Below are 27,617 nucleotides of genomic sequence, written 5' to 3' on the forward strand. Positions count from 1 at the left end.
AATGAAGGGAAAGAAGGCCTTTGCTCTCATGGCCAGGACTGTACTAGCTGGGGGTGGGGAGGAAAGGGTGGCTCTATATTCCTTCCAAACTGGATCTCTAAACACATTTCTCTCTAGAACTATTACAAGGAATGCTGGTTAGGCTTATTTGGATTACGAGTACTGTTTCCACCCTTATTTTGGTTTAACTGAACTTCTATGGATCAGCCTCATAAGGTAACCATTTAGTGTCCCAAACAATTAAGTTGCTGATGATTTTTAATCACATTTCATAAACTGGAGACTATTTTTATCTTTATTATCTTTTTTACAGTGCTTCAGAACTCAACATAAATAGTATTATTCTGTATTTATTCTGTATTAATAAAGACTGATTCATGAACCAGTGGTACTACATAGAGTCCAGTAGCTCCTTAGAATCATCTGAAGCATTTGTTAAAAGTTTAGAGCCCAGACGCAACTCTACGCCAAATTAGTGGGTTTGGAGTGGGGCCTGGGGAATCTATATTTTTAGCAAACATCCTAGGAGATTTTGAACTGGTTGGTCCATGGAGTTTTTCAAAGCACTGATAGGGATACATTGTGATAGACCCCAGCAAGGTATTCATGAAATACAATCATAACTTAGGCTAGGATCTGTTTACATATTATATTTTATAGGCTAAAACATCACATGCGTACAATATAGATGGGTTAATGTTTATGACTGCTCCTCAAATGTCTGAAAGTGAAAGTCGCTCAGTCGTGTCTGACTCTTTGTGACCCCATGGACTATACAGTCCATGGAGTTCTCCAGGCCAGACGACTGGAGTGGGTAGCCTTTCCCTTCCCCAGGGGATCTTCCCAACCCAGGGATCGAACCCAGGTCTCCCAAATTGTGGGCAGATTCTTTACCGGCTGAGCCATTTGTACAATAAATATGTTCTTTTATAAATAGCACAGACTACTATATAGATAGTCTGGGCCTGTCCTGACACAAATCATATCCCTGATCTGATCTCCCTAAATTGGGCATTGGGTCAGTTGTCAGTATTTGGATATGGGTTTGTTCCTGGGTGTCTGCTGATTGGTTAGAGCTGCCTGGTATGGAGCTGGGAAGCAAAGAAGGTAAGTACCAACAGTCTGTCTGGCCTGATACACAGTTCCTTGTCTAAGTCCTCACTCCAGTTCTTGAATCCCACCACATGAGTTCAGTATGGTGAAACCTGTGATGCCCAGTCCTCTACTGTGACCTGAACTTGACAGTGTATCCTGTTTGGCTTTTTGTTTCCTTGGACTAGGAACCATAAGAGCCTAGAGTACACCCAGTCTATGGCAGGTTAACATGTCTGGCCTTTCTCATTCCCTACCAAGTGTGCATTGATCAATCAGCAGACTCCGAAGGAGACTACATGTCCTATGAAGCCTATATACGAATACTGGCAAAAATACAGGCAGCTGATCCAGCAAACCGGTTTAAGAGACCAGATGAGCTCCTTCATTTGCTGAAGCTCAAGGCAAGGAATTTAAAGACAGCACAGAGAATACAAGGCCATATAAGACTCTTATGATTTTTGAAGATTTGGCCTTTGAAGGAAAACTCAATATTTAGAACCTAAATATAATTGTCCTTGTTGAGTTAACAGAGCTAAGAAAAGTTGTAATACATAGGTCTCTAAATATATTATGTAATTTTAAAAATCATTCTGGGTTCTACACACCTGTTAAGCAAACGGGCGGGAGAATTTTCACCTTAGACAGAGTTTCATTTTTGGCCTTTTGGCCATATTTGGTTTTATACCTACAGGTGTTTCCAACACTTGGTCATAAGCCAGTGACAGTTGACCTGGCTATTGGTTCTGAAAAAAGACTAAAGATTTTCTTCAGCTCAGCAGATGGATATCACATCATTGATGCAGAATCTGAGGTTATGTCTGATGTGACCCTGCCAAATAACGTAAGATCCCTAGAAATTATTGTATAACACAATTTGAGTATTTCCAACTGTGAAACTCTTAAAAGGTTTAAAAATACGAGTACCAATGTCTATATTAGAACTGAGACCTAAAAGGTAAGTATTGAGTGCCAGAAGGTAGTAATGGATAAACAAAAATCACTGGTGGTTTCTTAGTCCAGAGTGCTAAGTCTGTTCTGCAGATAGACTTTGTCTGGCACAGTGATGTTTTGTATTTGTTTTTAAATGAATCACCTCATGCGAAGAGTTGACTCATTGGAAAAGACTCTGATGCTGGGAGGGATTGAGGGCAGGAGGAGAAGGGGACATCAGAGGATGAGATGGCTGGATGGCATCACCGACTCGACAGACATAAGTTTGAGTGAATTCCTGGAGTTGGTGATAGACAGGGAGGCCTGGCGTCCTGCAATTCATGGGGTCGCAAAGAGTCGGACACGACTGAGTGACTGAACTGAACTGAATCCCTAGTTTTCACTTAAAATCTGGATTTCTATTGAAAAACCAATGATCCAACATTACTATCTGGCCATAATCAACTGGAACCAATTGGTGCCTGCCCACTTTTAGATGGAGCATGTGCTATGCATTCTGTATCCATCCATATTTATGTGTTTATAATAACTGGCCCTGTTAGGCATATGAGTTTACAACCCTTACTTTTAGTTCTCTGCATCTCATTATGCATTATTATGTATATGCCCTTTCTTTATCCAGATTTAACTATGATATATAGCAAGTTATCATAAAGTATTCTCTTATAGTATACTTTGTACTTAGAATTTCTGATCAAAGGATTCAACACTTTAAAAGCTAATGCATATCAACTCTCAACTCAAATAATTATAAACATGAAAATATGGCACAGCATCTAAAATATGGATAGTTTTAAAAAATTCTATACACATCATTTATATAAAGAGCTCAAACATAACATAATATCTCACACACTCACACACACAATATACATTTAATGGTAGAAATGACGTTTTTTCCTATTGAAAATTATATTACAAAGGAAGAGATGAGTCAGCAAATCTTTTTAAATTCCCCATTTTGTCAGACACTAAAGCTTTAACAGTTTAGTGTTATACAAAAGTCCAGGAGAGAACTTTTTTGTACTTCTGAGTCACTGTAGTAATGTGATATTCTCCACAGCTTTCAGAGTTATCTTGTATATCTCTGACAGATTACACAGAACAGTTGTCAGATCATTAATGGAGGCTGTTTTTTCAAGTTTTGGTCAGATTTAACAATCTAACTAGATGATCATTCTGTTGTCACCTATGATTATATAGAAATCACTGTTTAAAACACTGAACCGAGCCCCAGCCAAAGCCACTTAAATATGAGTTCAGGTTAGTTTTAGTATAAATATTATAGTACTCTTCACTTGGAATGTCTTCCATCACTTCCTGCATCTTACTTTTTTACATCACATCATGCATTATTGAAAACCTCAGTATTGATCCAAGTTTATATTTATTTGAAAAGTCATTCAGGAAGATTGAATTCTGTGTTCAACTTGACTACTAGGCAAGAAGAATTACTTTCTTTTCAAGCAACCTGTTAATTATTATGGAAACAATGAGAGAAGATTTTTTTAAATCATTTTCTGGCCTAATTAGGATACCTTAACTGAATTCAAAAATAGAATTTTTAGCTAAATGCCCTAGTGTCTTGACCCATTAAAAGAGAAAGGACTCTAATATAAAGGAGGAGTGTCTTCTGAAACAGGATGTACTAAAAATAATTTTTCCAACAGTGCTAGATTACAAAAGCTATAAAGCTACAAGGGAGCTATGTGTGCTAAAAGAATATCTGATTACTTCAGGAATCATCTGAGAAGCAAGAGAATTACCTCTGGTGCTTTCTGGATTTACAGCAGCTAAGCTCTTTTCTAAACAAATTTTTTGAGACAACCTTTTTTCTTGCAATTTCTTTTTCTCTCTTCCTTCATCTCTTTTCTGATTCAGTTGCTCATGAGAGTGCCCAGGGAACGCATTAAAATTGCTTTTCGCCTCTGGATCCCCATTTTAGTTTTAAGAATTGTTGTTGCTGAGACTGAGGCATGGCCACAAGCACTTGGCCTGAGTGCGCTGGGTTTGGCAAGTATAGTTTCTGACATTTTTTCCCTTAAATTGCCTAATTGGAGACATGATAAGAGGAACTGATTGTTCATTTTTAAGGGAAATATGAGTAACGTGACAATATCTATAGTTTGGGCAAGTTTTGTCACATTGTTTTATGCATCATGAAATTTAGAAATTGTTAGATATTTATTAATATTTCATCACCTAATGCCTCTCTGAATTGAAGATATTTTAAGATTATGTAAATTGGATAATAAATTCTATAATTTTTTGAAGGGAGGATGACTGTTACATTTCAAGCAGTGAAACATATTATAAGGCTGTTCCTTGTAAATATTTAAGCTCAAGCTATTTTAAAGTTAATTTTCTATTTCTGATTTGAATGAATTGAATGATAACCAGTGATTTTATATTTGTTACTTGGTTCATTCCTTACTAAATTTAGTATTCATTAGTGTGCTAAAATGAATCTGAAATCAAACAAGTGATGTTTCTTCTATCATTATACATAATACTTGGTGAAATTTCAACAAATTTCTCTGTTAGAAATATATTCTGCTTTTTACATATATTATTTTTCTCCTAAAAATATAGGAGAATATTAAACAATAACAACCTTATGACATGGGGAAAGCTCTTCTCAAGCGTTGGATAGCATGCTGTTTAGTACTAAGACAGAAATTTCTCTCCTCTCTGTACTTTGAAGCCCTCTTTGGCCTTTATTGTTCAGCCAAGCTGCTTCTCTTAAAGTAGTAGTGATAAAATGTTGGGCATATAAATCCTTATGAAACATAATTCCGGCCCCTGGAAATCATTGTACCACAGAATATCATCATTTTACCTGATTCCTTGGGAATTGGCATGATGCTCACCTTCAATGCTGAATCCCTTTCCGTGGAAGCAAATGAACAACTCTTCAAGAATATCCTTGATGTGTGGAAAGACATACCATCCTCCGTAGGTATGTGGAAAATTTTTCTCCTTTCAGATGATCCCAGAAAATCTTCTATTTCCTAAAGTGTCACTTTTTCTCAAGGCACCTAGGGTTAATTTGGGGTACTGCATACTTATTCCCTTGTAAGATAATGTATATGTTTTTCTTATGCTTAATAATTTCACAAGGCTACCACAAAGAGACTGATTTTGGCTGTCTTAGTAGTTCATTTTCAATAATCATGTAATTAAAATAGGAACGTGATTATTTTCTATAATAATCTATCATTTTATTTTAACTCCTTTCGCTTGCAGATTTTACACAGATGTTGAAAATGTTATGAAAATTCCATAACATTGATTTGGGGGTTTTACCTTTATCTTAGGAGAGTGCCAACTAGTATAAGAGAGGAGCAAAATATTTCCATTTTGTACAGTCAATAGTGTTCTGTTTAGCCAGTAATATTCCTGTGAAGAATCAAATATAAACTGCATATGTGACTCATTGGTTGTCACTAAGATTTCATCATCCTTCGTTTACAAAACAGATAAATATGACTGACTGAAATGCTCTTAGGTACTACCCAGATGGCAACACAAAGAAAACTGCCTTCTCATCTTCATTAGACCAGGACATTTTTTTCTTTCTGACCAGCACAGGACTGCCAATCTGGGAAATCTGAATAACGTGAATCTTTCGTACATGTCTCTGAGGCTTGATGACTACAGAGATAATTCTAAATAGGAAACAGAATAATGCATATAAACGGCAAAAAATACTAGAGTAGAATGATTTGGTTGAAATGTTCCTGGAAGGAGGATAAGTTTAATGAAGCAAATAAAGGAAAAGGGAGAAGGAGAGGGGGAGAGAGATAGACGGGGGAAGGAAGGAAGGAAAGGAAGAAGACAGAAAGATAAGGGAGACAGAGAGAAAAGCAGTTTATGAATAAAAAGTTAGAAGCTTTTGAAATCTCTATAAAAGGGCTAAATGTGATCCACATGTGACTTTAAGGACGAGTTTGAAAGAGCTTTTTTAATGGACATTTTTTCACTATGGATGATAGCACATTGCATTGCATCTGCAGAATCCTTTCTTTTTGCATATGTAGTGTTAAGGAATGTCCTGAAAACCTCCAGTTCCTTCGAAAAGGTAAGAACTCACAGAGGGTTTAAAACCATTTTGTGAAAAGAGGTAAATGCTTACAATATAATTGACAGATCTGGGGCAAAAGAAACTGAGAATATGCCTTGTTCTAACTTTGACAGTGGTTGTGATCAATTTATTAATCAGAAATTAGAATAAGAAAATTTAGCCCAAATGGGAAATGTAACCCCTATATTTATGCCACTAAACAATGATAGGAATCAAAAAGATCTTAAAAAGTCATCTGCTACAGTTCTTGTCCTTAGGCAAGACAACTTCCAACCTAAAACAGAGCTATTTTAAGTAACTAAAATTGAAAAGTATCTCTCTAAATGTAAAATAAATTAGAGCACTATGAGAAGATATTTCGGTCTGGGTATTAAGGGTAATTTGAGAGCATGTAAAGATTGCTTTATAACTCTACTATTAAGGAAATCAATTGCTCTCTTTTTTTGTCTAAACACAACTTCTTTTTAAATTTAAAACTAACCCAGATCCAGATTTCCCCAATCTAAATTTTACATTTTCCTTTAGATATAATGAATGTTCTCACTAATAAAATCATTGCTTTGGATTTTCAAACAAATACATAGAGATGCAGCAATCATAGCAAGTATCATTAAGCATTCCCAACTAAATCATTGGATTCTATCTCATACAAACTAGCTCAGTACCTAGGTTAAGTGGCAAATTAATGTGCTTTAGAATCAAGGTATAAATTATTTAATGCCATGTGAACTGTGTACGTGGACTCAGCAAGTAGACTGTGCATGAAGTTTATAAATTTTGCTGTATGCAGTTGTTGAAAAAAATACTGCTCACCATGTCAGAAAATACCTTACAGTGTCAGCTGATTATATGGCTATTTATATAACTAGGTTTTCTGTTTTAAAGCAGTTGTCATAATCTTAATTGTCACTGAATAATATAAAGCAGGACCCAAAAGTTTTAATCTTAATAAAAATTTCCTGAGCAAGAGAAAGGCTTAACAGTGTCAAATTAGCTTTAGTTCTGTTTATAACATGATACTTAATTGAATTACATTAGAATTGCTAAAGTCATTATTTTAGCACACTTATTTTAGTCACTTAAGCACAAGTACAAACCCATATAGGATATTGTACCCCAACTAGATTATAAAATAATGCCTGTGGCTAGATTTGATTTTATACAAAGAGGTTAATATTAACCTTTAGCTTTTTCTGTGGTGTTGGAGAATGTAAATACAAAAATTAACTTAGATCTAGTTATTCACTATGGTGAATAGTTGATCACAATGATGAGAGTAGATAGCTAGCTTGAACATTCTGTTGAGCAGCATAATGGCCAAACTACCAACTTTGAAGCAGGAAAATAAGAATGTATTAATCCAAACTGTAATAATGTCCCTCTTAATAATCAAACATTAGCTGTAATTATAATTTTCCATCACTGGCAGAAGTATTTTGTGTTTTTCTGATTTTTAAATTTTTATTGTAGCTTTTGAGTGTTCACAGAGAACCACAGGATGGGGCCAAAAGGCCATAGAAGTCCGCTCTTCGCAGTCAAGGGTTCTGGAAAGTGAACTGAAGCGCAGATCGATTAAGAAGCTGAGATTTCTGTGTACCCGAGGTGACAAGGTATAGCTTACATACCCCAGTTAGAGCAAAAGTAAAGCAAGCAATGAAAATTAACTGAGGAAATTTATATTGTTTTCTTTCTGGCTATAAGTATATTTATGTTATATTTCCCAAATTGACATATTAATAATATAATAAAAATAAATTTGCAATTTGCATTAGAAACATTGATTTGGTAAATGATGAAATTTGGTTTCAAGAGAAATCATTTTCAAAAATGTAAAAATTCTAATTGTGTTCAAAGCAAAACCAGCCTCTATTTGTTACAAATTCCATTATTGTCTGTGATGTGTAGTTCTTTTCAAATTCATATTAATATGACATTTTGAAAGATAATGCTTGAGTAGATCTGCCTTTTATAGTTTTCAACATAATCCAGTAACAGAAGAAGGAAAAAGTTAATTATGTCTGTTGAACACCTAATCATATAGTAGAGTTTGTGCTAAATGCTTAAGAGGCTATCACACTTAATCTTCATGTACACTTTACAGAAAAGAAAAAGGAAATCAATATTTGACAATTATTTGTGTAATGTGATCAATTTTAGCCAATTCAGATAGTTTATATGGAAAAAATGAATTGTATGATATCAGAATAGTCCCTACATGTTGTGAGAAATAGTAGAATGAAAAAGTAATTCTAATAAGACTAGGAAGCATTCACATTTGTAAGAAATTTCAGAGGATTTGAATTATCAGAACCAACAGGGTAAAGCACTGGGCATCAATAAAAGGTACTGGTTTACAATATAAACAGAGATAATGCAAGAACCAATGATTGAGATCAGGTACATCTAGGATGCAGTCCCAGCTCTAACTACATGTGAGAACCTGGAAGTTTGACTTTGTTTTTCTGAACCTTAGTTTTTTCATCTCAAAAATGGGAATATTAATAACTTGGAACAATTCTGTAAATTATCAATAATGTATATATAATAAGCATCTCACAGGTCGACAGCCTGGCACATAAAAGGTGTTAAGTCAAGGGTAGCTGGTGGTGTTTTCATCATTACGTCACACACCTTCCTAAGTATATTCATTGTGGATGTTGAAAAACCTTGGTCAAGAATACTTCTATTTGCTATTTATACTCTTGTACTGTCCTAATTTTCTTTATGGCCCAGACCATATTTGCACGACATGTTCCTCTCTAAGTCAATTGGTTTGGCTGATAATATCAATCTATTCATGTCAGTCTATTACACTGAAATAGAAAATTGTACCAAGTAGAAAATTTCACTGGCCACTTAAGCATCAGTGCAGCGTGAACTGCATCTAAATAATATGATATTTTCCATATATTAAAAGTAAAAGGAAAGCTAACTTAAGTAAAAGTAGATTTTTTTAATAGAAAAGGAAAATTGTTAATTAAACAAATCAAGAAATTTAGCAGATAAATGTCACCTACAAAAACTTAATTTTATTTAAACTATATGAAGTACAGTCATATAGAATATGGTAAAAAGTACTTTTTAAATTATAATTTTGGCTCCATACTCATTTGAATTTGTAGACTTTAGGGAAATCTCTTTCTGAAATTGATTAATAACAGATAAATTGAAATTATTGTTGTACCTATCAAATATCAGTTTGCAGTTATTAAATATTTACTGATATTGTCTCTTTCTCTCTTTTTAAAGCTCTTCTTCACCTCTATCCTGCGCAATCGTCACAGCCGGGTTTACTTCATGACCCTTGGAAAACTTGAAGAGCTCCAAAGCAATTATGGTGTTTAAAAGCTTCCAGTGATTTATTATACTGATTATAAGCATCATAAATATACAATTTGCATTTTTTAATTTCTGAGATTAAATGAGCATTCACTTTTACTGGTAGGGAAAAATTAAATCAGATACTTTACTTTTAATGTAGCACAGAATAGTTTTAATGATAAATGCAGCTTTATATATAAAATTAACTATAGCAAGCTCTATGTACTCCAATGGTGTACAATGTCTTTTGCACAAACTTTGTAACTTTTGTTACTGTGAATTCAAACATTACTCTTTGGACAGTTTGGACAGTATCTATATTCGGATTTTACAACATGGAGTTAAGAAACCTGTAATGAGTTAGATTCCAAACAGCTTTCAAAAGAGTTGCCCCTGAATGAGGGTTTGTTTTTTTTTTTCCCAGAAAAAAAATCAAAATAGCAACAAACCATATACAGATTTGCCAAGTCCTAGAAAGAACCAAAGGTTAGGTTATGAAATGATATTAATAAGGACTAGGTATAAACCAGACCTAAGGCTGAACAACCTGCGTGCCTGGAGAAAATACAGTGATAAAGGGGGAAAAGCCACCCTTTTTCCTCATTGCTCCATGACAGTTAAGCCCCCGGTTAGAGACCAGTTGTGTTCTTTTCATCCCATGTTAAGCTGGTTTTCTCCTGATGAGGAGAAAGGAAGAAAGCCTAAAATGATTGATTTTCCTCGGAAACCCCAAAGATGTGCAATAGCTACAAGAACCACCAAATAATACACTTGCAAGCCTGATTACAGGACTGAACTCCTATACATATGTACTGTAGAATAAGTTGTATTTTTTAATACTTTAAAGTAGGCGTCAAGTTCTATCCCAAAGACAGATTGGTTGATTTATCAAAATTCTTATCTGGCCAACAATGTGACTATCAGACAGCTTTAAGTATTTTCCTGATCCCAGATTAAACTACAGGAAAACTTCCCTCCAGTTATTAAGCAAAAATAACAAAATATAACAACAAACAGTTTTGACCGCTAATACTTGTGTTTTTCATGGTTCTATTTCTGTAAAATCAGAAATTAATCTAAAAGTGATAACTCCACATGTAGAGACTTAATGTAATAGGTTAAAAGGAAAGATTTGGAATAAAATACAACTTAAATCAATACCTAGGTCTGCAAATTTATAGCAGTGAAAAGAATCATGCTAGTCCACTACCCCTATATATTATAGACGCCATAGATAGGTGGCATTTGGTCGCCTATGGTAATTGCTACCTGGTGAAAAGCATCATTTCTGCATATCCATCCTCAATACCATGGTTAGTTCTGGGGCAATAAGGAAGCAACAGAACTACCACAAAGTATACCTCACTATAATTCCTCTAGTTCTGCTTCTAAAATCTGAAGACAGTGCTAGTGGGATAATAATTTTCAAACTACCTGGTTAACCAAAATACAAAAGCAGCTAACTATATGTGATTTCATAATAGCACACTATTTCTTGGCACCTAGGTGCCAGGAATGATGATTTGGATTTTCCTAATAACTTTTATCAAGAATGTAGTAGCTCAATAATGATAATTTAGGAGAACCTGAATCCATGAATTAAAGATAAATGTGATTCACATTTGTTACTGTGACACAATAATGTGATCTTAAAACTGGCTTATCCTTGAGTGTTTACAACTCAAATAACTTTTTAAATGCAGTAGTTTAAAGAGAAAACAAACTTTTATGTCAAATTCTTTCTTTAGAATTAGTCTTCCTTTTTAATTTGTACACCAAAAAGGCCATGGGGAACTTTGTGCAAGTACCTCATCGCTGAGCAGATGGAGCTTGCTATGTTTGAATTTCAGAAAATTCTCTCATTTAAGTAGCGTGTAGAATCAAGTCTTTTAAAAATTCATTTTTTCTTCATAATATTTACTCAGTTAAGGTTCAAAAATAAGTTTTCTCTTAAATCATATTTTTAACACAGTAAGACAGTAAACTATTTTAGGATGTCAACTCCCATTGTGCTCTGTGGCTGTCATTCTAGCAAATATACACAGTAGTGAACTGCATCTACAGAGGTGTCCCAAAGTGAATAAGCAAGAGAGATTGCAAATGTGTAATTGAGTGTTAAATGATAAGGTGCTAATGAGGAAAGGAAGCTAGGTACATACTAAGAAGGGAGATTAGATGTTGGATAGCCAACTTAGGAAGGACTGAAAATATTTAGTCATTTGTAGGTAATGAATATTTCCAATTTAGATGTTTAATCCATCTGGAATTTTTACATCCTTTGCCAGCTGAAACAATAAAATGAAGGAGCAATTGAATTTCATAGTCAGTGCACAGTAAAGAAAAAATTGTAACTACACCTCACCTTGTAGCAGCAGCACCTGGAAGCCCTGGCTCATCACAGAAGCATTGACAGGGATTCCTGGAAAGCCAAATTCCCAAGTCCTGTGAGTTGAAGCATGAAAGTTCTGGCAGCTTGCAAGTAGCATTGGGACAGAGTACAGTTTATTTTAGTGTACTTTAGTTTTTACACCAAAGCCCTTGTCCGAAATAGAAGAAATCATTGAAAACTAGAAATGTGATATATGCAAAGAGCTGACAAGGTTAAGAACCTCAGGAAACAGAAAGGATAATTGTTAAGATAGTAGATTAGACAAAGCACAAATCATACATGCACACACACAAGCACACACACAAACCATATGAATGCATAAATTTTAATATTTTAGTGCTGCCAGTTTCCAGATAATTAATCAATAAGTGTTTTCTGCCAGGACTTACTTAACTGAGACACTATCAATTAAACTAGGAATAATGCCACATGAGTTCAATGGGATCTTTTAAGTACTCTTCAGTTCTTTTCAAAACTGTGCCTATTTAAATCGATTTGTATTCAATCTGTGCTCTGATTTTAAATTTTATAGAAATAATCTTTGAGACTGCTAATTGTTTTATCAGAAAACCTGCAATGAATCATTGTTCAATCTCTAAAAAATTTTAAATGTATTGATTGATGTCATTGGATCTTTTAAGTACTCTTCAGTTCTTTTCAAAATTGCATATTTGAAATCAATTTGTATGCAATCTGTGCTCTAATTTTAAATTTTATTGAAATAATCTTTGAGACTGCTAATTGTTTTATCAGAAAACCTGCAATGAATCATTGTTCAATCTCTAAAAAATTTTAAATGTATTGATTGATGTCATTGGATCTTTTAAGTACTCTTCAGTTCTTTTCAAAATTGCATATTTGAAATCAATTTGTATGCAATCTGTGCTCTAATTTTAAATTTTATTGAAATAATCTTTGAGACTGCTAATTGTTTATTCAGAAAAATTACAATGAATCATTGTTCAATCTCTAAAAATAAAAATTTTTTAAATGTACTGATTGATGTCATTATTTGAACTATACTCATCTAATACTTCAAAATTAAGACTCATTCAAGGATTATTCATTTCCTTAAAGTATGTAATAATGCATTGATTAGAAGGTGTTAGGGGTTCTACCTATTGTTCCATTAGGAATTCTAGCGAAGGAAGGGTATATTAATTGGACCAAAATCTTTCTGGGTTATGTAGTAGTGGAATTAAAAACTAATAACACATTTCCTCTAAATGTGTGGAATTTTACACAGACTCATGGGGTATGAGCAAAGGTGAAACCTGAGCAAGTTTTAATGCTGACTTCCTTCCCATCCCAAAGAGTAAAAACTGTATCCAAAGAGAGTAGTAAATATTTCTAGATCAGGGCTTCCCTGGTGGTTCAGTGGTTAAGAATCTGCCTTGCCACAGAGCAACTAAGCCCATGGGCCACAACTACTGAGCCAGCGCTATAGCCTGTGAGCCACATCTACTGAGCCATGTGCCTAGAGCCCATGCTCTGTAACAAGAGAAGCCACCAGAGTGAGAAGCCCAAGCACCACAACTGCATAAAGCCTGCACACAATAACAAAGGTCCACCACAGTCAAAAGTTAAATATTTTAAAATATTTGTAGTTTTTTTTCAGATTTTATTTTACTTTTACTTTACAATATTGTACTGGTTTTGCCATACATCAACATGAATCATATTCAAGAAAAGGTTTAGTGTGGAGTGATGGTAGAAAATGGAAGACAGAGCAAACATGGAAAATTTGAGTCCCTCAGCTGGGATCAGAAGAGGAATAGCACTTCTCTCAGCAGATCACAAAAGCATTAGAGGAATGGTTCCATGAAGATGCTATTGTCTCAGAAGATTTTGGAGAGATATTCATCAGACTTAACTGTTGCTGCCAGTTGGTATGGTCCTAATTTGTCAAGTATGGACAGACATTCTGAAGTTGTATTACCTGTACACGGCATACTTGCACAGGCTTTTATAGGCTAAATTTAAAGTACTTCATTATAATCAAATTGACTCATTCAGCTTGATACATAGGTACCACAGACTTCTACTACTTTAAGAGATACTGTTATGAACCAAGGAATAATAATATCAACACAGATTGGAATTAGAATGGTCAGGGTAACACCCTAAGACTGAAAAATGGCATTATCCTGGGAACCCTTTACCAAAGAAGGGGATATGGTAGGTCATGAATAGAAATCATGGTTAGTAAATTTATCATTCTCAAAGGGAGCAGTGGGTTTACAGACTCCAACACTGCAAGTCTATTAATCTTTTTCCAATATAATAACACTTTTCCCTTATAGGTCCTTTAACCTTCACCTAAGGATATTCAGGTTGGCTACTTTTTAATAAACAGCTAATATAATAAAGGCCAAACATCTTTCAAAAAGTATTATAAATATCACATTTTATGTTATTAATAACCATGTCAACTGATATAAAAAGAATAGTTCCTAAGGGAATAAAATGGATTCTATATGGATTTATCTTTTCAGAAGCTAGTACACAGCCTACTTTGTAGATAAATATAAAAAAAGCAGGTTCAAGATTAACTTTTTCTTATGTTGCTATCCCATATGTCCAAGTGGCTCATTTGGTACTTATACAGCAAAGACTCAAAAATATTAGTTGAAAAGAAAAATGAGCATTTTTTTTCCTCTGTATTTAGTTCTATTAAATTTACAACAGCCTAAAATTAAGACTGACAAATTCAATTCTTTCATCAAAATACCATCCGGGTTCTGGGGACCAAAGGGAAATGACCTTTGGGGTAACTTCATATAACTTGACCCTGTAAACCTGAAGTGAAACAAAGGGTAGATCAAAATAAAATTAAAATAGTGTCTTTTAAAGTTTTGTTTACCCTTAAAAGCAACACATAATGGACCACTATGCCCCATTAGTAATTACCCAAGGATCATGAGAAATGACAAAGGTCATTTAATAAAACAGCACAAAAAACAAGTCATCTAACTGTTCTGTACAAACACTTGGTTTGAATGTGATTCTTTTTTCACAAGAACAACTCAATGTTGCAGCATCCTGAGACAAATTTAAGGATCACCAAAGTATGTCAATATACTTTTGATCCCAAAATTTTAAATTATGTTCCCATAAACCAATATACCAAATTCCAGGCAATCCCCAAAGGTACTTTTTTAGATGATGAAAGAATGTGTCTGATTTGCTCAATTCAATTCAGTTCACTCAGTCGTGTCCGACTGCAACCCCATGAACTGCAGTACACCAGGCTTCCCTGTCAATCACTAACTCCCAGAGCCCACCCAAACCCATGTCCATTGAGTCGGTGATGCATCCAACCATCTCATCCTCTGTAGTCCCCTTCTCCTCCTGCCCTCAATCTTTCCCAGCATCAGGGCCTTTTCAAATGAGTCAGCTCTTTGCATCAGGTGGCCAAAGTATTGGAGTTTCAGCTTGAACATCAGTCCTTCCAATGAACACCCAGGACTTATCTCTTTAGGATGAAATGGTTGGATCTCCTTGCAGTCCAAGGGACTCTCAAGAGTCTTCAACACCACGGTTCAAAAGCATCAGTTCTGTGCTCAGCTTTCTTCACAGTCAAACTCTCACATCCATACATGACCACTGGAAAAACCGTAGCCTTGACTAGATGGACCTTTGTTGGCAAAGAAATGTCTCTGCTTTTTAATATGCTGTCTAGGTTGGTCATAACTTTCCTTCCAAAGAGTAAGCATCTTTTAATTTTATGGCTGTAATCACCATCTGCAGTACCAAATGGAACACTACTTCCAAAATTCTAAATGCAAACTTCCAACATCATGGAGTCTCACAAATCCACAGTGAGAAAGGAATACAATGAAGTTCAAAGAAAATTAGACTACACAAAAATGAAAATCTTCTCCCTAAAAGTAAAATTAACATTATATGACAAGCTGGGGAAATAGACATTTCATTTGACAAATAGAAAGTATCTATGAATTTTACTCCACAAACCTGTATGTGCAAAAACTAATTCAAAACGAGCAAAAATGATTATTTGAACTCCAATTCCTGTTCTACCAGTCTAAAGAGGAAATTTAAACTTATTTGGACTATTGTTATTTATCCATTAGGGTTCCATGAAAGTCTGAGGGATCAGAAAAAATGGGGTATCCCATTGGTCTATAGTCTACATAAGCCAACACTGATACACTGTGCACTGCTCACTCCTTGAAACAATTTCCTCTCTCAGCCACTGGGATACCACTCTCTCTTGATTTGTCTCCTACATCACTAATGTAGTTGACTATGGCTCTGCAATCAGGCAAAACTTTGTTTCTTTCTGGCTCCTTTCAAGATTTTTCCTTTGCCTTTTGTTTTTAGAAGATTTATTATTCTGGATCTTGGAGCAGATATCTTTGGATTAATTTTTTTGAGTACCAGCAAGGTCACTGGTAGGGCTTCCCTGGCAGCTCAGCTGGTAAAAATCTACCTGCAATGCAGGAGACCCTGGTTCAATTACTGGGTTGGGAAGATCTGCTGGAGAAGGGATAGGCTACCCACTCCAGTATTCTTGAGCTTCCCTGGTGGCTCAGCTGATAAAGAATCTGCCTGCAATGTGGGAAACCTGGGTTTGATCCCCAGGTTGGGAAGATTCCCTGGAGAAGGGAATGGCTACCTACTCCAGCATTCTGGCCTGGGGAATTCCATGGACTCCATGGGGTCACAAAAAGTTGGACATGACTGAGCAACTTTCAATTTCACTTTCAGCAAGGTCCCAGACACAGAGAAGAGAAAGAGAGGGTAGTGCAGAAAATAATATAAAGAAATAGTGACAGAAAGCATCCCCAATACAGTTAAAGATTAACAATCCAATAATTTGATTAAACTCATAGAACTATTTTTATAGGCTCTCATGTTTCAGTATGTTGTTTTTACATTTTCATATTTTAATATATTTTTGATTTCCCTTTTGATTTCTTATTTGACTCATTGGTTGTTCAGGACTGTGTTGTTTAATTTCTATATATTTGTAAATTTTCCAGTTTCTTGGTTTTGACTTCAAGTTGCTTACCACTGTGGTTGGAAGTGACACTTGGTATGATTTCAGTCTTCTTAAATTTGCTAAGACTTGTTTTGTGGCCTACTATATTATGTATCCTGGAGAATATTCCATGCATTCTTGATAATAAGGTATGTTCTGCTGCTGTTGGTAGAAGGCCCTGTATGTATCTTTTAGGTCTATCTGTTCTACAGTATGGTTCAACTCCAATAGTTTCTTATTTATATTTTGTCTGGATTATCCATTGCTGGAAGTGGAATATTAGAGTTTTATACTATTACTGTACTGTTGTCTATTTCTCCCTTCAGATCTGTTCAGGTCAGTTCAGTTCAGTCGCTCAGTCGTGTCTGACTCTTTGTGACCCCATGAATTGCAGCATGCCAGGCCTCCCTGGCCATCACCAGCCCCCAGAGTTCACTCAGACTCACGTCCGTCGAGTCCGTGATGCCATCCAGCCATCTTATCCTGTGTTGTCCCCTTCTCCTTCTGCTCCCAATCCCTCCCAGCATCACAGTCTTTTCCAATGAGTCAACTCTTCGCATGAGGTGGCCAAAGTACTGGAGTTTCAGCTTTAGCATCATCCCTTCCAAAGAAATCCCAGGGCTGATCTCCTTCAGAATGGACTTGTTGGATCTCCTTGCAGTCCAAGGGACTCTCAAGGGTCTTCTCCAACACCACAGTTCAAAAGCATCAATTCTTCAGCGCTCAGCTTTCTTCACAGTCCAACTCTCACATCCATACATGACCACTGGAAAAACCATAGCCTTGACTAGATGGACCTTTGTTGGAAAAGTAATGTCTCTGCTTTTGAATATGCTATCTAGGTTGGTCATAACTTTTCTTCCAAGGAGTAAGCGTCTTTTAATTTCATGGCTGCAGTCACCATCTGCAGTGATTTTGGAGCCCCCCAAAATAAAGTCTGACACTGTTTCCACTGTTTCCCCATCTATTTCCCATGAAATGATGGGACCAGATGCCATGATCTTCATTTTCTGAATGTTGAGCTTTAAGCCAACTTTTTCACTCTCCATTTTCAATTTCATCAAGAGGCTTTTGAGTTCCTCTTCACTTTCTGCCATAAGGGTGGTGTCATCTGCATATCTGAGGTTATTGATATTCCTCCTGGCAATCTTGATTCCAGCTTCAGATCTGTTAGTATTTGTTTAATACATTTATGTGCTCTGATGTTGAGTGTGTATATATTTCCAGTTGTTATGTCCTCTTGTTTAGTTGACCTCTATATCAATATTATGACTTTCTTTGTCTCTTGTTACTGTTTTTGGCTTAAAGTCTATTTTACCTGATATAAGTATCACTACCCCTTTCCTCTTTTGGTTTCCACTTGCATGGAATATCTTTTTACCATTCCTCCACTTTGAGCCTAACTGTGTCCTTAAAGCTTGTAACCAGCATGTACTTGGGTCCTTTTATTAAAATTCCATCCAGCCATTCTGTACCTTTTTGGAGAATTCAATGCATTTATGTTTAGAATAATTACTGATATGTAAGGACTAATTCCCATGGAGAAGGAAGTGGCAACCCACTCCAGTATTCTTACCTAGAGAATCCGATGGACAGAGGAACCTAGCAGGATACAGTCCATGGGGTCGCAAAGAGTCAGACACGACTGAGCAACTAACACGAGACTAGAAGGACTAATTAATATTACAAATTGATTTCCAGTTGTTTTGTAGTTACCTTGTTTCTTGCTATCTCTCTTACTGCCTTCCTTTTTAAATTGGTGATTTTCCATTATGGTATGCTCTGATAGCCTTATCTTTATTTTTTATTTTTGTGGGTCTACTATAGAGTTTTGCTTGTAGATACTATGAGACTTACATAAAATACCTTATAATAGTTTGTGTTATGCTGAAAACAACTTAACTTCAATCACATAAAAAATCTGTACCATTTTACTCCCCACTTTATGTTTTCAATGTCGCAGTTTACCACTTTTTATATTATGTATTCATTAATATAAATTATACTGGCTATAGTTATTTTTGATCCTCTTGTCCTGTAACCTTTATATACAGTTAAGATACCATCATATAAAAGAATTAGAGTCTTATTCTAGTTGTGTATTTACCTTTACCACTGAATTTTATATCTCCACACGTTTTTTCTACTGAATAGTGGCCTTTCATTTCCTTTTAAAGAACTCCTTGCAACATTTCTTGTTAGGCATGTCGTGTGTGTGTGCATGCATGCCAAGTCGCTTCAGTCATATCCGACTCTTTGCAACCCCATGGGCTGTGGCCCACCAGGCTCCTCTGTCCTTGGGATTCTCCAGACAAGAACACTGGAGTGGATTGCCATGCCCTCTTCCAAGGGCTCTTCCTGATCCAGGGGTTGAAACTGCATACTACTACTACTACTAAGTCGCTTCAGTCGTGTCCGACTCTGTGCAACCCCACAGACGGCAGCCCACCAGGCTCCCCCGTCCCTGGGATTCTCCAGGCAAGAACAGTGGAGTGGGTTGCCATTTCCTTCTCCACTTTTCCTTTAAAATTGGAAGAAGTTAAAGTTCATATGAAACTGCATATCTTATGTCTTTTGCATTGGAAGGCAAGTTCTTTACCACTAGAGCCACCTGGGAAACACTAAGGCATGTCTAAAGGGGATAAATTCCGAGTTTTTGTTTGTCTGAGAAAATCTTTATTCTCTTTCATTGTTGAAGAATAACTTTGCCAGATAGAGCATTCTTGGTTAGCTTTTTTTTTTCCCTTTCAGAACTTTGAATTTATCATCCTACTCTCTCTTGGCCTGTAAGGGTTCTGCCAAGAAAGTCTAAAGGGTTCTTTTGTAGATCACAATCTTCTTTTCACTTGTTGCCTTTAAAATTCTTTGTCTTTCATTTTGGCAGTTCTATCATAATGTGTCTTGGAAAAAATTGTTTTGGCTTGAAATAATGGGATGAACTATTTCATTAATTTGGGTGTCTAAATCTCTCCCCAGTTGTGGAAAGTTCTCAGCCACTATTTATTAAATAAGCTTTCTGACTCCTCTCTCACTTTGCCTTCTGGAATTTCAATGATTTGTGTTTGTTTGTTTTTTTTTTCATGGTCTCCCATATATCACATAAGGCTTTATTTCACTCTTGTTGTTGTTGTTGTTCTCTGGCTGGGTTATTTCACAGTCCCTATCCTCAGTCTCACTGATTCCACTGATTTTTTTTCTTCTATTTGATCTATTCTGCTGTTTATGATCTTTATTGCATTTTTTTTCATTTTCATGAATTCTTCAGCTCTGTGTTTGGTTCATTTTTATGATTTCTATCTCTTTGCTAAATTTTTCATTTTGATTATGTATTGTTTTCTTGATTTCACTGAATTGTCTGTAAGTTTTTGTAGCTGAGTTTCCTTAAAACCGCTATTTTGAATTCTTTATTGTATAAAACATAGAGCTCCATATCTTTGTGTTTGGTTACTACACAAAGAAGATTATTGAAATCTTTTAGTGCCATAGTATTTCTTTGATTCTTCACATTGCTTAGAGTTTTGTGTTTCTGTCTTCACAGCTGAAATAACAATGACTACTTCCAACCATTACTAACTGCATTCAGGTTAGAAATATCTTTAATCCTGAGACTCTCTCAGACATTGTATGGATACAACTGCTCCATGCTTCTTGTTCTTTCTTGTGGCAGAGTTCTTAAGCTTATACAGCTTCTCATTATCCTACAGTGCATCAGGCCAGTTGCTGGTTGCCGTCCTTTTGTTTTCTTGAAGGAGATACTACAGCTCAGCTTTATGCTTTCTCCCTTGCCCACAGACCCTGACCTGCCTTCTGTGAATGTTCCCTAGTCTTCTTCCAAATCTCACCATCATGGTCACCACAGGGAGCCAGCTGCAGAGTTGGGGGAGGCATGAATTTGGTATTATATACTGTGGGTGTCTGTGAACCAGTCCAGGGGATTTTCAGTTGAGATTTTCCTTGCAGCTTCTGGGTAGTTTTCCAAAGGAGTCCAGAATGCCACCATTAGAAATCGTGTCCCTTTAATACCCTCTAGGAATCTTTTATGCTACTCCCCTGATCTTTCTTTCCCCCAGTCATAGAACTCAGAAGTTAATATTCTGGATGCTATGAGAGAGAAATGTCTCTTCGGCAGTGTCCCACACACCTGGGAAAGGCAGGTGTTTACCCACCCAGTCTCCCATTCTCCCCTGGGAGAAATCACAGATTTATTTCCTTGGCCCTAAGCTTTGTTGCTCTGGGGAAAGGGTGATGCTAGCAAAGTGAAGTTTTTTTTTTCTTTTACCCATTCCAATGTGTACAAATTTGTAAATGTTTTGCTCCAAGGAAGTGGTAATTTTTTTCTTCTGGAAATCTGAACTTATAAAAAGACTCACATCCATAGCTATCTGCCCAAGTCAGTGTTCTCCAGTTCCTCTCAGACAATAGCCAAGAGGAACTAGAACTGGTTCACACTCTCCTGCAGATTTCAAAACCAGTACCAAGATCTGTCTACTATTCAATGCACAGGTGGGTGAGACTCCCCCCAGGTCCTTTGGCATATGGTGCTGGATCTCTCAACTCCCACAGAGGCAATTTTGTTCATGGATTGTTAAGTTTTGCTGTTGAAATTGGAGGACAAATACAAGGGGTTACTTATGGTCCATGATAATTGATGCCTAAATGACTCCAACATTTGATTCATCTTAATGTTTGGCATCTGTTAATTAACTTTTCTTATTCAAGTTAAGATTTCTCTGATTCTTAATATGATTATTTCCTATACATTTTATTTGTTATGTTAGGAGACTCACATTTAAATCTTTTATTTAAGTAGGAAGCCACCATGTCTAGAGATAACACCAAAGTCCTGGTGTACTTTTGTGGTCTGTGGTTATAATGACAGTTTATTTATTTTTAGAGGTTTTGCACTATTACTTTGTTCTGTTTGGTTTACCCAGGTTCAGTCCCTGGGTTGGGAAGATCCCCTGGAGAAAGAAATGGCAACCCACGCCAGTATTCTTGCCAGGAGAATTCCATGGACAGAAGAGCCTAGTGGGCTACAGTCCATTGGGTCACAAAGAGTCAGACATGACTGAGTGCTGTAGCTCCCACTGGTGCCTGCTGCTGGGGTGGAAGATGTTTCCCTTGTCCTGGGTACCTGGTGTCTCTGGGTAGGGTAGAGGAGTTTCAGGCCATGGGCAAGAGTCTTTCCTGGCAGTAATGTTGTTATGGCGTGTCTTCCTCTGTCTGTGGATGATGGAGTGTACGTCTCTAGCTGTCAGTTGTTGTAGGATCTCGTCCACTGGTGAACTAATGTCTCTGGGTGGGGAAGGGGAGTCTTATGCTAGTGGAGAAAAAGAAGCTTTCCAGACTGGGGTGACTTTTGTGGTGGAACCCCACTTGCTGTTGTTAGCAGGCTACCCACAGTATTTTCCAGTGTGTAATTGGAGTCTCCTGCTCAACTGGGTAAAAGGCTGCATCCTTTGACCACTTAATCTTCATGAGGTTCCTGATAAATCTCCTCTTCTAGTAGTGCTGGGCTTTCTTGATATGTCAGAGGAACTCTCATTAAACCTGGGGGAGAAATGATTCTATGTGGGGGATTTGGAATACTTACAACAACTTGCCATTCTGTTGTTTCTCCAGTCTTGGGAGTGTCAAGCCACCATACCTTCCTGTTACCACCCTTCAGAATTTTCTTCTTTGGTTGCCAAATGCACTGTAAATTCAGAGTTTATAGTTGTATCTAATGAGAAGGGACAGGAAGAAATGAGTCTCTCCCATCTTGTCCCTAAAACTTGTAGTGATCTAAATAATGCATCCATGTGTTGTTTTATTCTCTTTCTTTCCTTTTTCTTACTCTACCAAATCTTCAGCTCCTTCTTTCTGAGATCATCTCTCAAATAAACTATCTGAATTCAAATCCTTGTACAAAGTTCTCCTTCCAGTGGAAGCCAAACCCAGTAGATTGAAATAGGCTAAAGACATGAACAAGGAGAGAACAAGATGGCAGAGGAGTAGGTGGATGTGGAGTACATCTCTCTCCACAGATACATTAGGAACACACCTTCAGACACAGAAGTGCATGCAGAACACCAATTGAGAGCAGACAGGAGTACCTGATAAGCAGAAAAGAATATATAGAACTATGCAAAACTCGGTCAAAGGAACTAGGGAGAAAAACAGCCCCCTGTTTTTCCAGCGTTTTAGTAGTACTAGACCTGCCTTTGGTGGGTGGGGGAACTGAAGCAGGGGTCTGATCCCCAGATCAGGGCAATTATCTGAGTCAGAGGAAAAACATTTAAGGCTGAGGGTGAAACAGCTGATCTGTGCAGCCTAAATGGAATGAGAATCAGACAGTCCCTGCTGCAAACATGAATACCCTGGACAGGGATGCAGGTCACCTGGAAGGTGCAGCAGCCGGGAACTGGAGTTTAGGGATTGTGGAGCAATCCTTGGGTGAGGGCTGCTGTTGACTGCAGAGAAATGGATGGAGGGGGATGTGAGGGAGGAGACTGTGGTGGGAAATGCCTGTGGAGGAAAGCCAGGTAGCCATGGAAGCTAGGCGATATTGTTGAGTCACGCGAAGGGAGTGGAGCCATGACCGTAGCCTCTCTCTTCCCACATGCCAGCATCTGCAGTTGAACAATAGAGAGATTGGTCCATCAAATGCCTGACACACGGAACTACAGAATAGGATCCCGCTCAGGGTGCCCCTTTAAGTGCTTGGCATGCCAATCTACAGAGTAGGAACCCATTCAGGGGGGCCCCCTTTATGTGCTTGACACACCAAACAACAGAGAAGGCTCCCAGGCAAGGGAGCCCCTTAAGTGCCTGAATGGGCAGAGCCATGGACAAAGACTGGCCAAAGAGGCCCTCTGATCGCCAGCTACAAAAGGCTCGAAAAAAGATCCTGATCAGGCCATAACTCCTGTGGCAGAGGCAGTCCATGTGCTTGCACACTTGGTGCCACCAAGGTCCCTTCAACCCAAGCAGCTGTGCCACCTTCACGCTCAATCCTCACCAGGGCAGAGCTGCCACAGGCAAAAAAGAAGTCTTGCATCTATGCACACAGGGTTGCTTCAGTCGTGTTCAACTCTTTGTGACCCTGTGGACTGTGGCCTACAGGCTTCTCTGTCAGGAGGGTTCTCCAGGCAAGAATACTGGAGTATATTGACCAAGACTGGTTGTCATACCCATCCAGAGCACTATATTTCCTGCTACCCTAGCCACCAACTCCCCTGAAAGCACCTGGTGCTACCAGAAACCCTGCAACCCAAGCAGCTGCACCACCTCCACACCTTGCTCTCACTGGGGCAGACCCAAGTCTTCTAGGGCAGCCTCAGGAGCAAACCCCAGTGGATAACCCACATGCAGAGGTGGAAATAAAACCACAATTGAAACCCAGGGGCAGTGTGGCTAAGGAAGAAGACCCCAAAACTTCCTACCAGCTGTACAAGCTGCAGATTAAATCTGCACAATTAACTAGGCAGACTCTGTGTCTATGGAATATATAAAAGGATATTGAAAGCTCGCACAAGAGAAAACTCACTAGTTCTGATAGCTGTGGACCTTGGAGGCAAGAACACACAGGAGTAGGACCAGATTAAAATCTGAGCTGCCCCCACAGCAGATCCAGAGACCAGCACAGTGTTGGAGGGCATCCTGGGGAGGTGAGGTGGACTGTGACTCCCAGCAAGGGAAAGGACTCTGACAGCAGTGACTCAAGAAAAACAATTATAATTCTTATGTTTTGACTTGTTCTATAGATTCTTTTGAATTTTTTCTTTTTCCTTTTCTCCGCCCCCACCCCATTGTTGTTGTTGATTTTATTGGCCGTATGATATCTAAATAAGATTTTGAGTGTTTTTTTTTTTCTCAGTCACACTTTGTATTGTTGTTATAACCTCTGCCTCTACATTGGGCTTTTGCAGTTCTGTGGAGTTTTCTTTTTCTCTTTTTCTTTCTTCTTCCTTTTTTTTTGTCTTTTCTCTTTTATTTTCATTTTTAAACATTTTATTTTTTCTACATTTATTCCTTTGTTTGCTTTTCCTACTGTTCTTTTCCCCTTGCAGTAAATCTTTAATGTATATAAATCTTCTTTATCTACCTCTATCTACCTTTGCATATATATTCTTCCTTTCATTTCCTCTAAACATATTTGTTAGTTTTGTTTTCATTTGTTTATTCCCCACTTGGCACCTTGCTTTAATTATGTTTTATAGTTTCTGCTTTAGTTAGTTTTGATCTTAGGTGGTAGATATAACTTTTGGTTTCCTTTGTTCACCAGGCTGATGTATTGTACTTTATTTTTGCTTATGGGTGTATATGTATATGTGTATCCACTATTTTAATTATTATCTTCATGATTTTGTAACTGCCATTTGTCTGGGGTTCATCTTTGGTTTCTCATTTCTGGGCATTTGTTTTAATCTCACTTAATGCCATTATAAACCACTTGTGGAATCTTCGCTCCTGACCAGAGATCAAGCCCTGACCTTTTCAATGGGAGCACTGATTCCAAGACCCTAAACCACCAGAGAATTAACCCTAGGGAGTGTCAAATAGTGAGAACTCCCACAAAGGAAACCACTTGAATACAAGACCCAGCATCATCCAACCACCAGTAGCACCCTGTGCAAGACATCTCATCTAAACAACAAACAAAACAAAAATACAAACCCAATCATCAGCAGATAGGATTCCCACTTCACTCAGCCTTGTCTGTAAGGGAAAAAAAATTCAGCACAAATCTCCCCCTATGCAAAGCTTACAGAAACCACTGGAACAACCTTAGGAGGGAAGAAACCAAGAGAAAGAAAGAATTCAACATTGAAGGCTGGGAAAAGGAAACCTTAAACACAATAAGTTAAAAAATACTGAAAAGGCAGAATAAAATGCTACACAAATGAAGGCACTAACTAGAAACACAGAAGTCCAAACAAATGAAGAGGAAACAGGCAAACTACCTGGAAAAGAATTCAGAATAATGATAGTAAAGATGATCAGAAACCTTGAAAGCAAAATGGAGAAAATGCAAGAATCAATTAACAAAGACCTAGAAGAATTAAAGAATCAACATACGTAGACAAACAACACAATTACTGAAACTTAAAATACTCGAGAAGGAATCAGTAGCAGAATATCTGAAGCAAAAGAACGAATCAGTGTGCTAGAAGATAAAATGGTGAAAATAACTTCTGAAGAGCAGATAAAGTAAAAATAATGAAAAGAACTGAGTATAGTCTCAGAGACCTCTGGGAAAGTATCAAATGCACCATCATTCGAATTATAGGAGTCCCAGAAAAGAAGAGAAAGAAAAAAATTTTGAAGACATCATAGTTGAAATTTTCCCCAACATGGAAATGGAAATAGTCAATCAAGTCCAAGAGGCACAGAGTCCCATATGGGATAAACCCAAGGAGAAACATGCCAAGACACATACTAATCCAACTAACAAAGACTAACACAATGAAATAATATTAAAAGCAGCAAGGGAAAAGCAACAAGTAACATACAGGGAAATCCCATTTGTTTAACAGCTGATCTTTCAGCAGAAACTCTGCAGGCCAGAAAGGAATGGCAGGATATATTTAAAGTGCTGAAAGGGAAAACTCTACTGTACCCAGTAAGATTACTGTACCCAGTAAGAATCTCATTCAAAATTGATGGAGAAATCAAAAGCTTTTCAGACAAGCAAAAGTTAAGAGAATTCAGTACCACCAAACCAGCTTTATAACAAATGTGAAAGGGGCTTATATAGTCAAGGAATACAAGAGAAGAAAAAGATCTACAAAATCAACCCCAAACAATTAAGAAAATGGCATTAAGAACATATATATTAATAAATACTTTAAATGTAAATGGATTAAATGCTCCAAACAAAAGACACAGACTGACTGAATGGATAAAAAAACAAGACCCATATATATGCTGTCTACAAGAAACCCACCTCAGAACTAACAACACATATAGACTGAAAGTAAGAGGATGGAAAAATATATTCCATGCAAATGGGAACGGAAAGAAAGCTAGAGTAGCAGTCCTCAAATCAGACAAAATAGACCTTAAAATAAAAATGATTACAAGAGATAAGGTAGGACACTACATAATGATCAAGGGATCAGTCCAAGAGGAAGACAATACAATTGTAGATATCTATGCACCCAACATAGGAGCACCTCAAAACATAAAACAATAAAAGATATAAAAGGAGAAATTGACAGTAGCACAATAATAGTAGGAGAGTTTAATACCCTATTCACACCAATGGACAGATCATCAAAACAGAAAATTAATAAGGAAACACAAGTCTTAGTGATACATTAGATGAGACAGATCTCATTGATATCTTCAGGACATTGCATCCAAATGCAGAAGAATAAACAGTCTTCTCAAGTGCACATGGAACATTCTCCAGGATAGAGCACATCTTGGGTCACAGATCAAACCTCAGTAAATTTAAGAAAATTAAAATCATATCAAGCATCATTTCCAGCCACAATGCTATGAGAATATATATCAATTACAAGAAAAAAAACTATAAAAAACACAAACACATGGAGATTAGACAATACATTTCTAAATTACCAACAGGTTACTGAAGAAATCGAAAGGGAAATCAAAAAATTTCTAGAAACAAATGACAATGAAAATATGACAACTCAAAACATACGGAATGAAGCAAAAGCAGTTCTAAGAGGGAAGTTTATAGCAATACAATCCTACCTCAAGAAACAAGAAAAACATTGACTAGATAACCTAACTGTAAACTTAAAACAACTGGAAAAAGAACA

The 27,617-nt window shown here is 37.0% G+C and overlaps 1 protein-coding gene across 2 annotated transcripts in view; it reads left to right on the forward strand.

Annotated features, from left to right (window-relative positions):
• The window catches only part of NRK (Nik related kinase), a 126,021-nt gene extending 113,186 nt beyond the window's left edge, over window positions 1-12,835 (forward strand). Inside the window, exons 25-29 of one of the 2 annotated variants that reach the window (XM_070291067.1) lie at window positions 1,354-1,496; window positions 1,787-1,936; window positions 4,870-5,005; window positions 7,601-7,740; window positions 9,380-12,835. In XM_070291067.1, coding sequence (XP_070147168.1) covers window positions 1,354-1,496; window positions 1,787-1,936; window positions 4,870-5,005; window positions 7,601-7,740; window positions 9,380-9,475 — 665 coding nt within the window. In that variant the 3' untranslated portion in view covers window positions 9,476-12,835. The remainder of the gene's footprint in view (window positions 1-1,353; window positions 1,497-1,786; window positions 1,937-4,869; window positions 5,006-7,600; window positions 7,741-9,379) is intronic. The other variant, XM_070291066.1, reaches the window with a different exon arrangement.
• The last annotated feature ends 14,782 nt before the right edge of the window (window positions 12,836-27,617 follow it).

The sequence above is a fragment of the Ovis canadensis genome, chromosome X (assembly GCF_042477335.2).
Source record: "Ovis canadensis isolate MfBH-ARS-UI-01 breed Bighorn chromosome X, ARS-UI_OviCan_v2, whole genome shotgun sequence".
Classification (NCBI taxonomy): domain Eukaryota; kingdom Metazoa; phylum Chordata; class Mammalia; order Artiodactyla; family Bovidae; genus Ovis; species Ovis canadensis.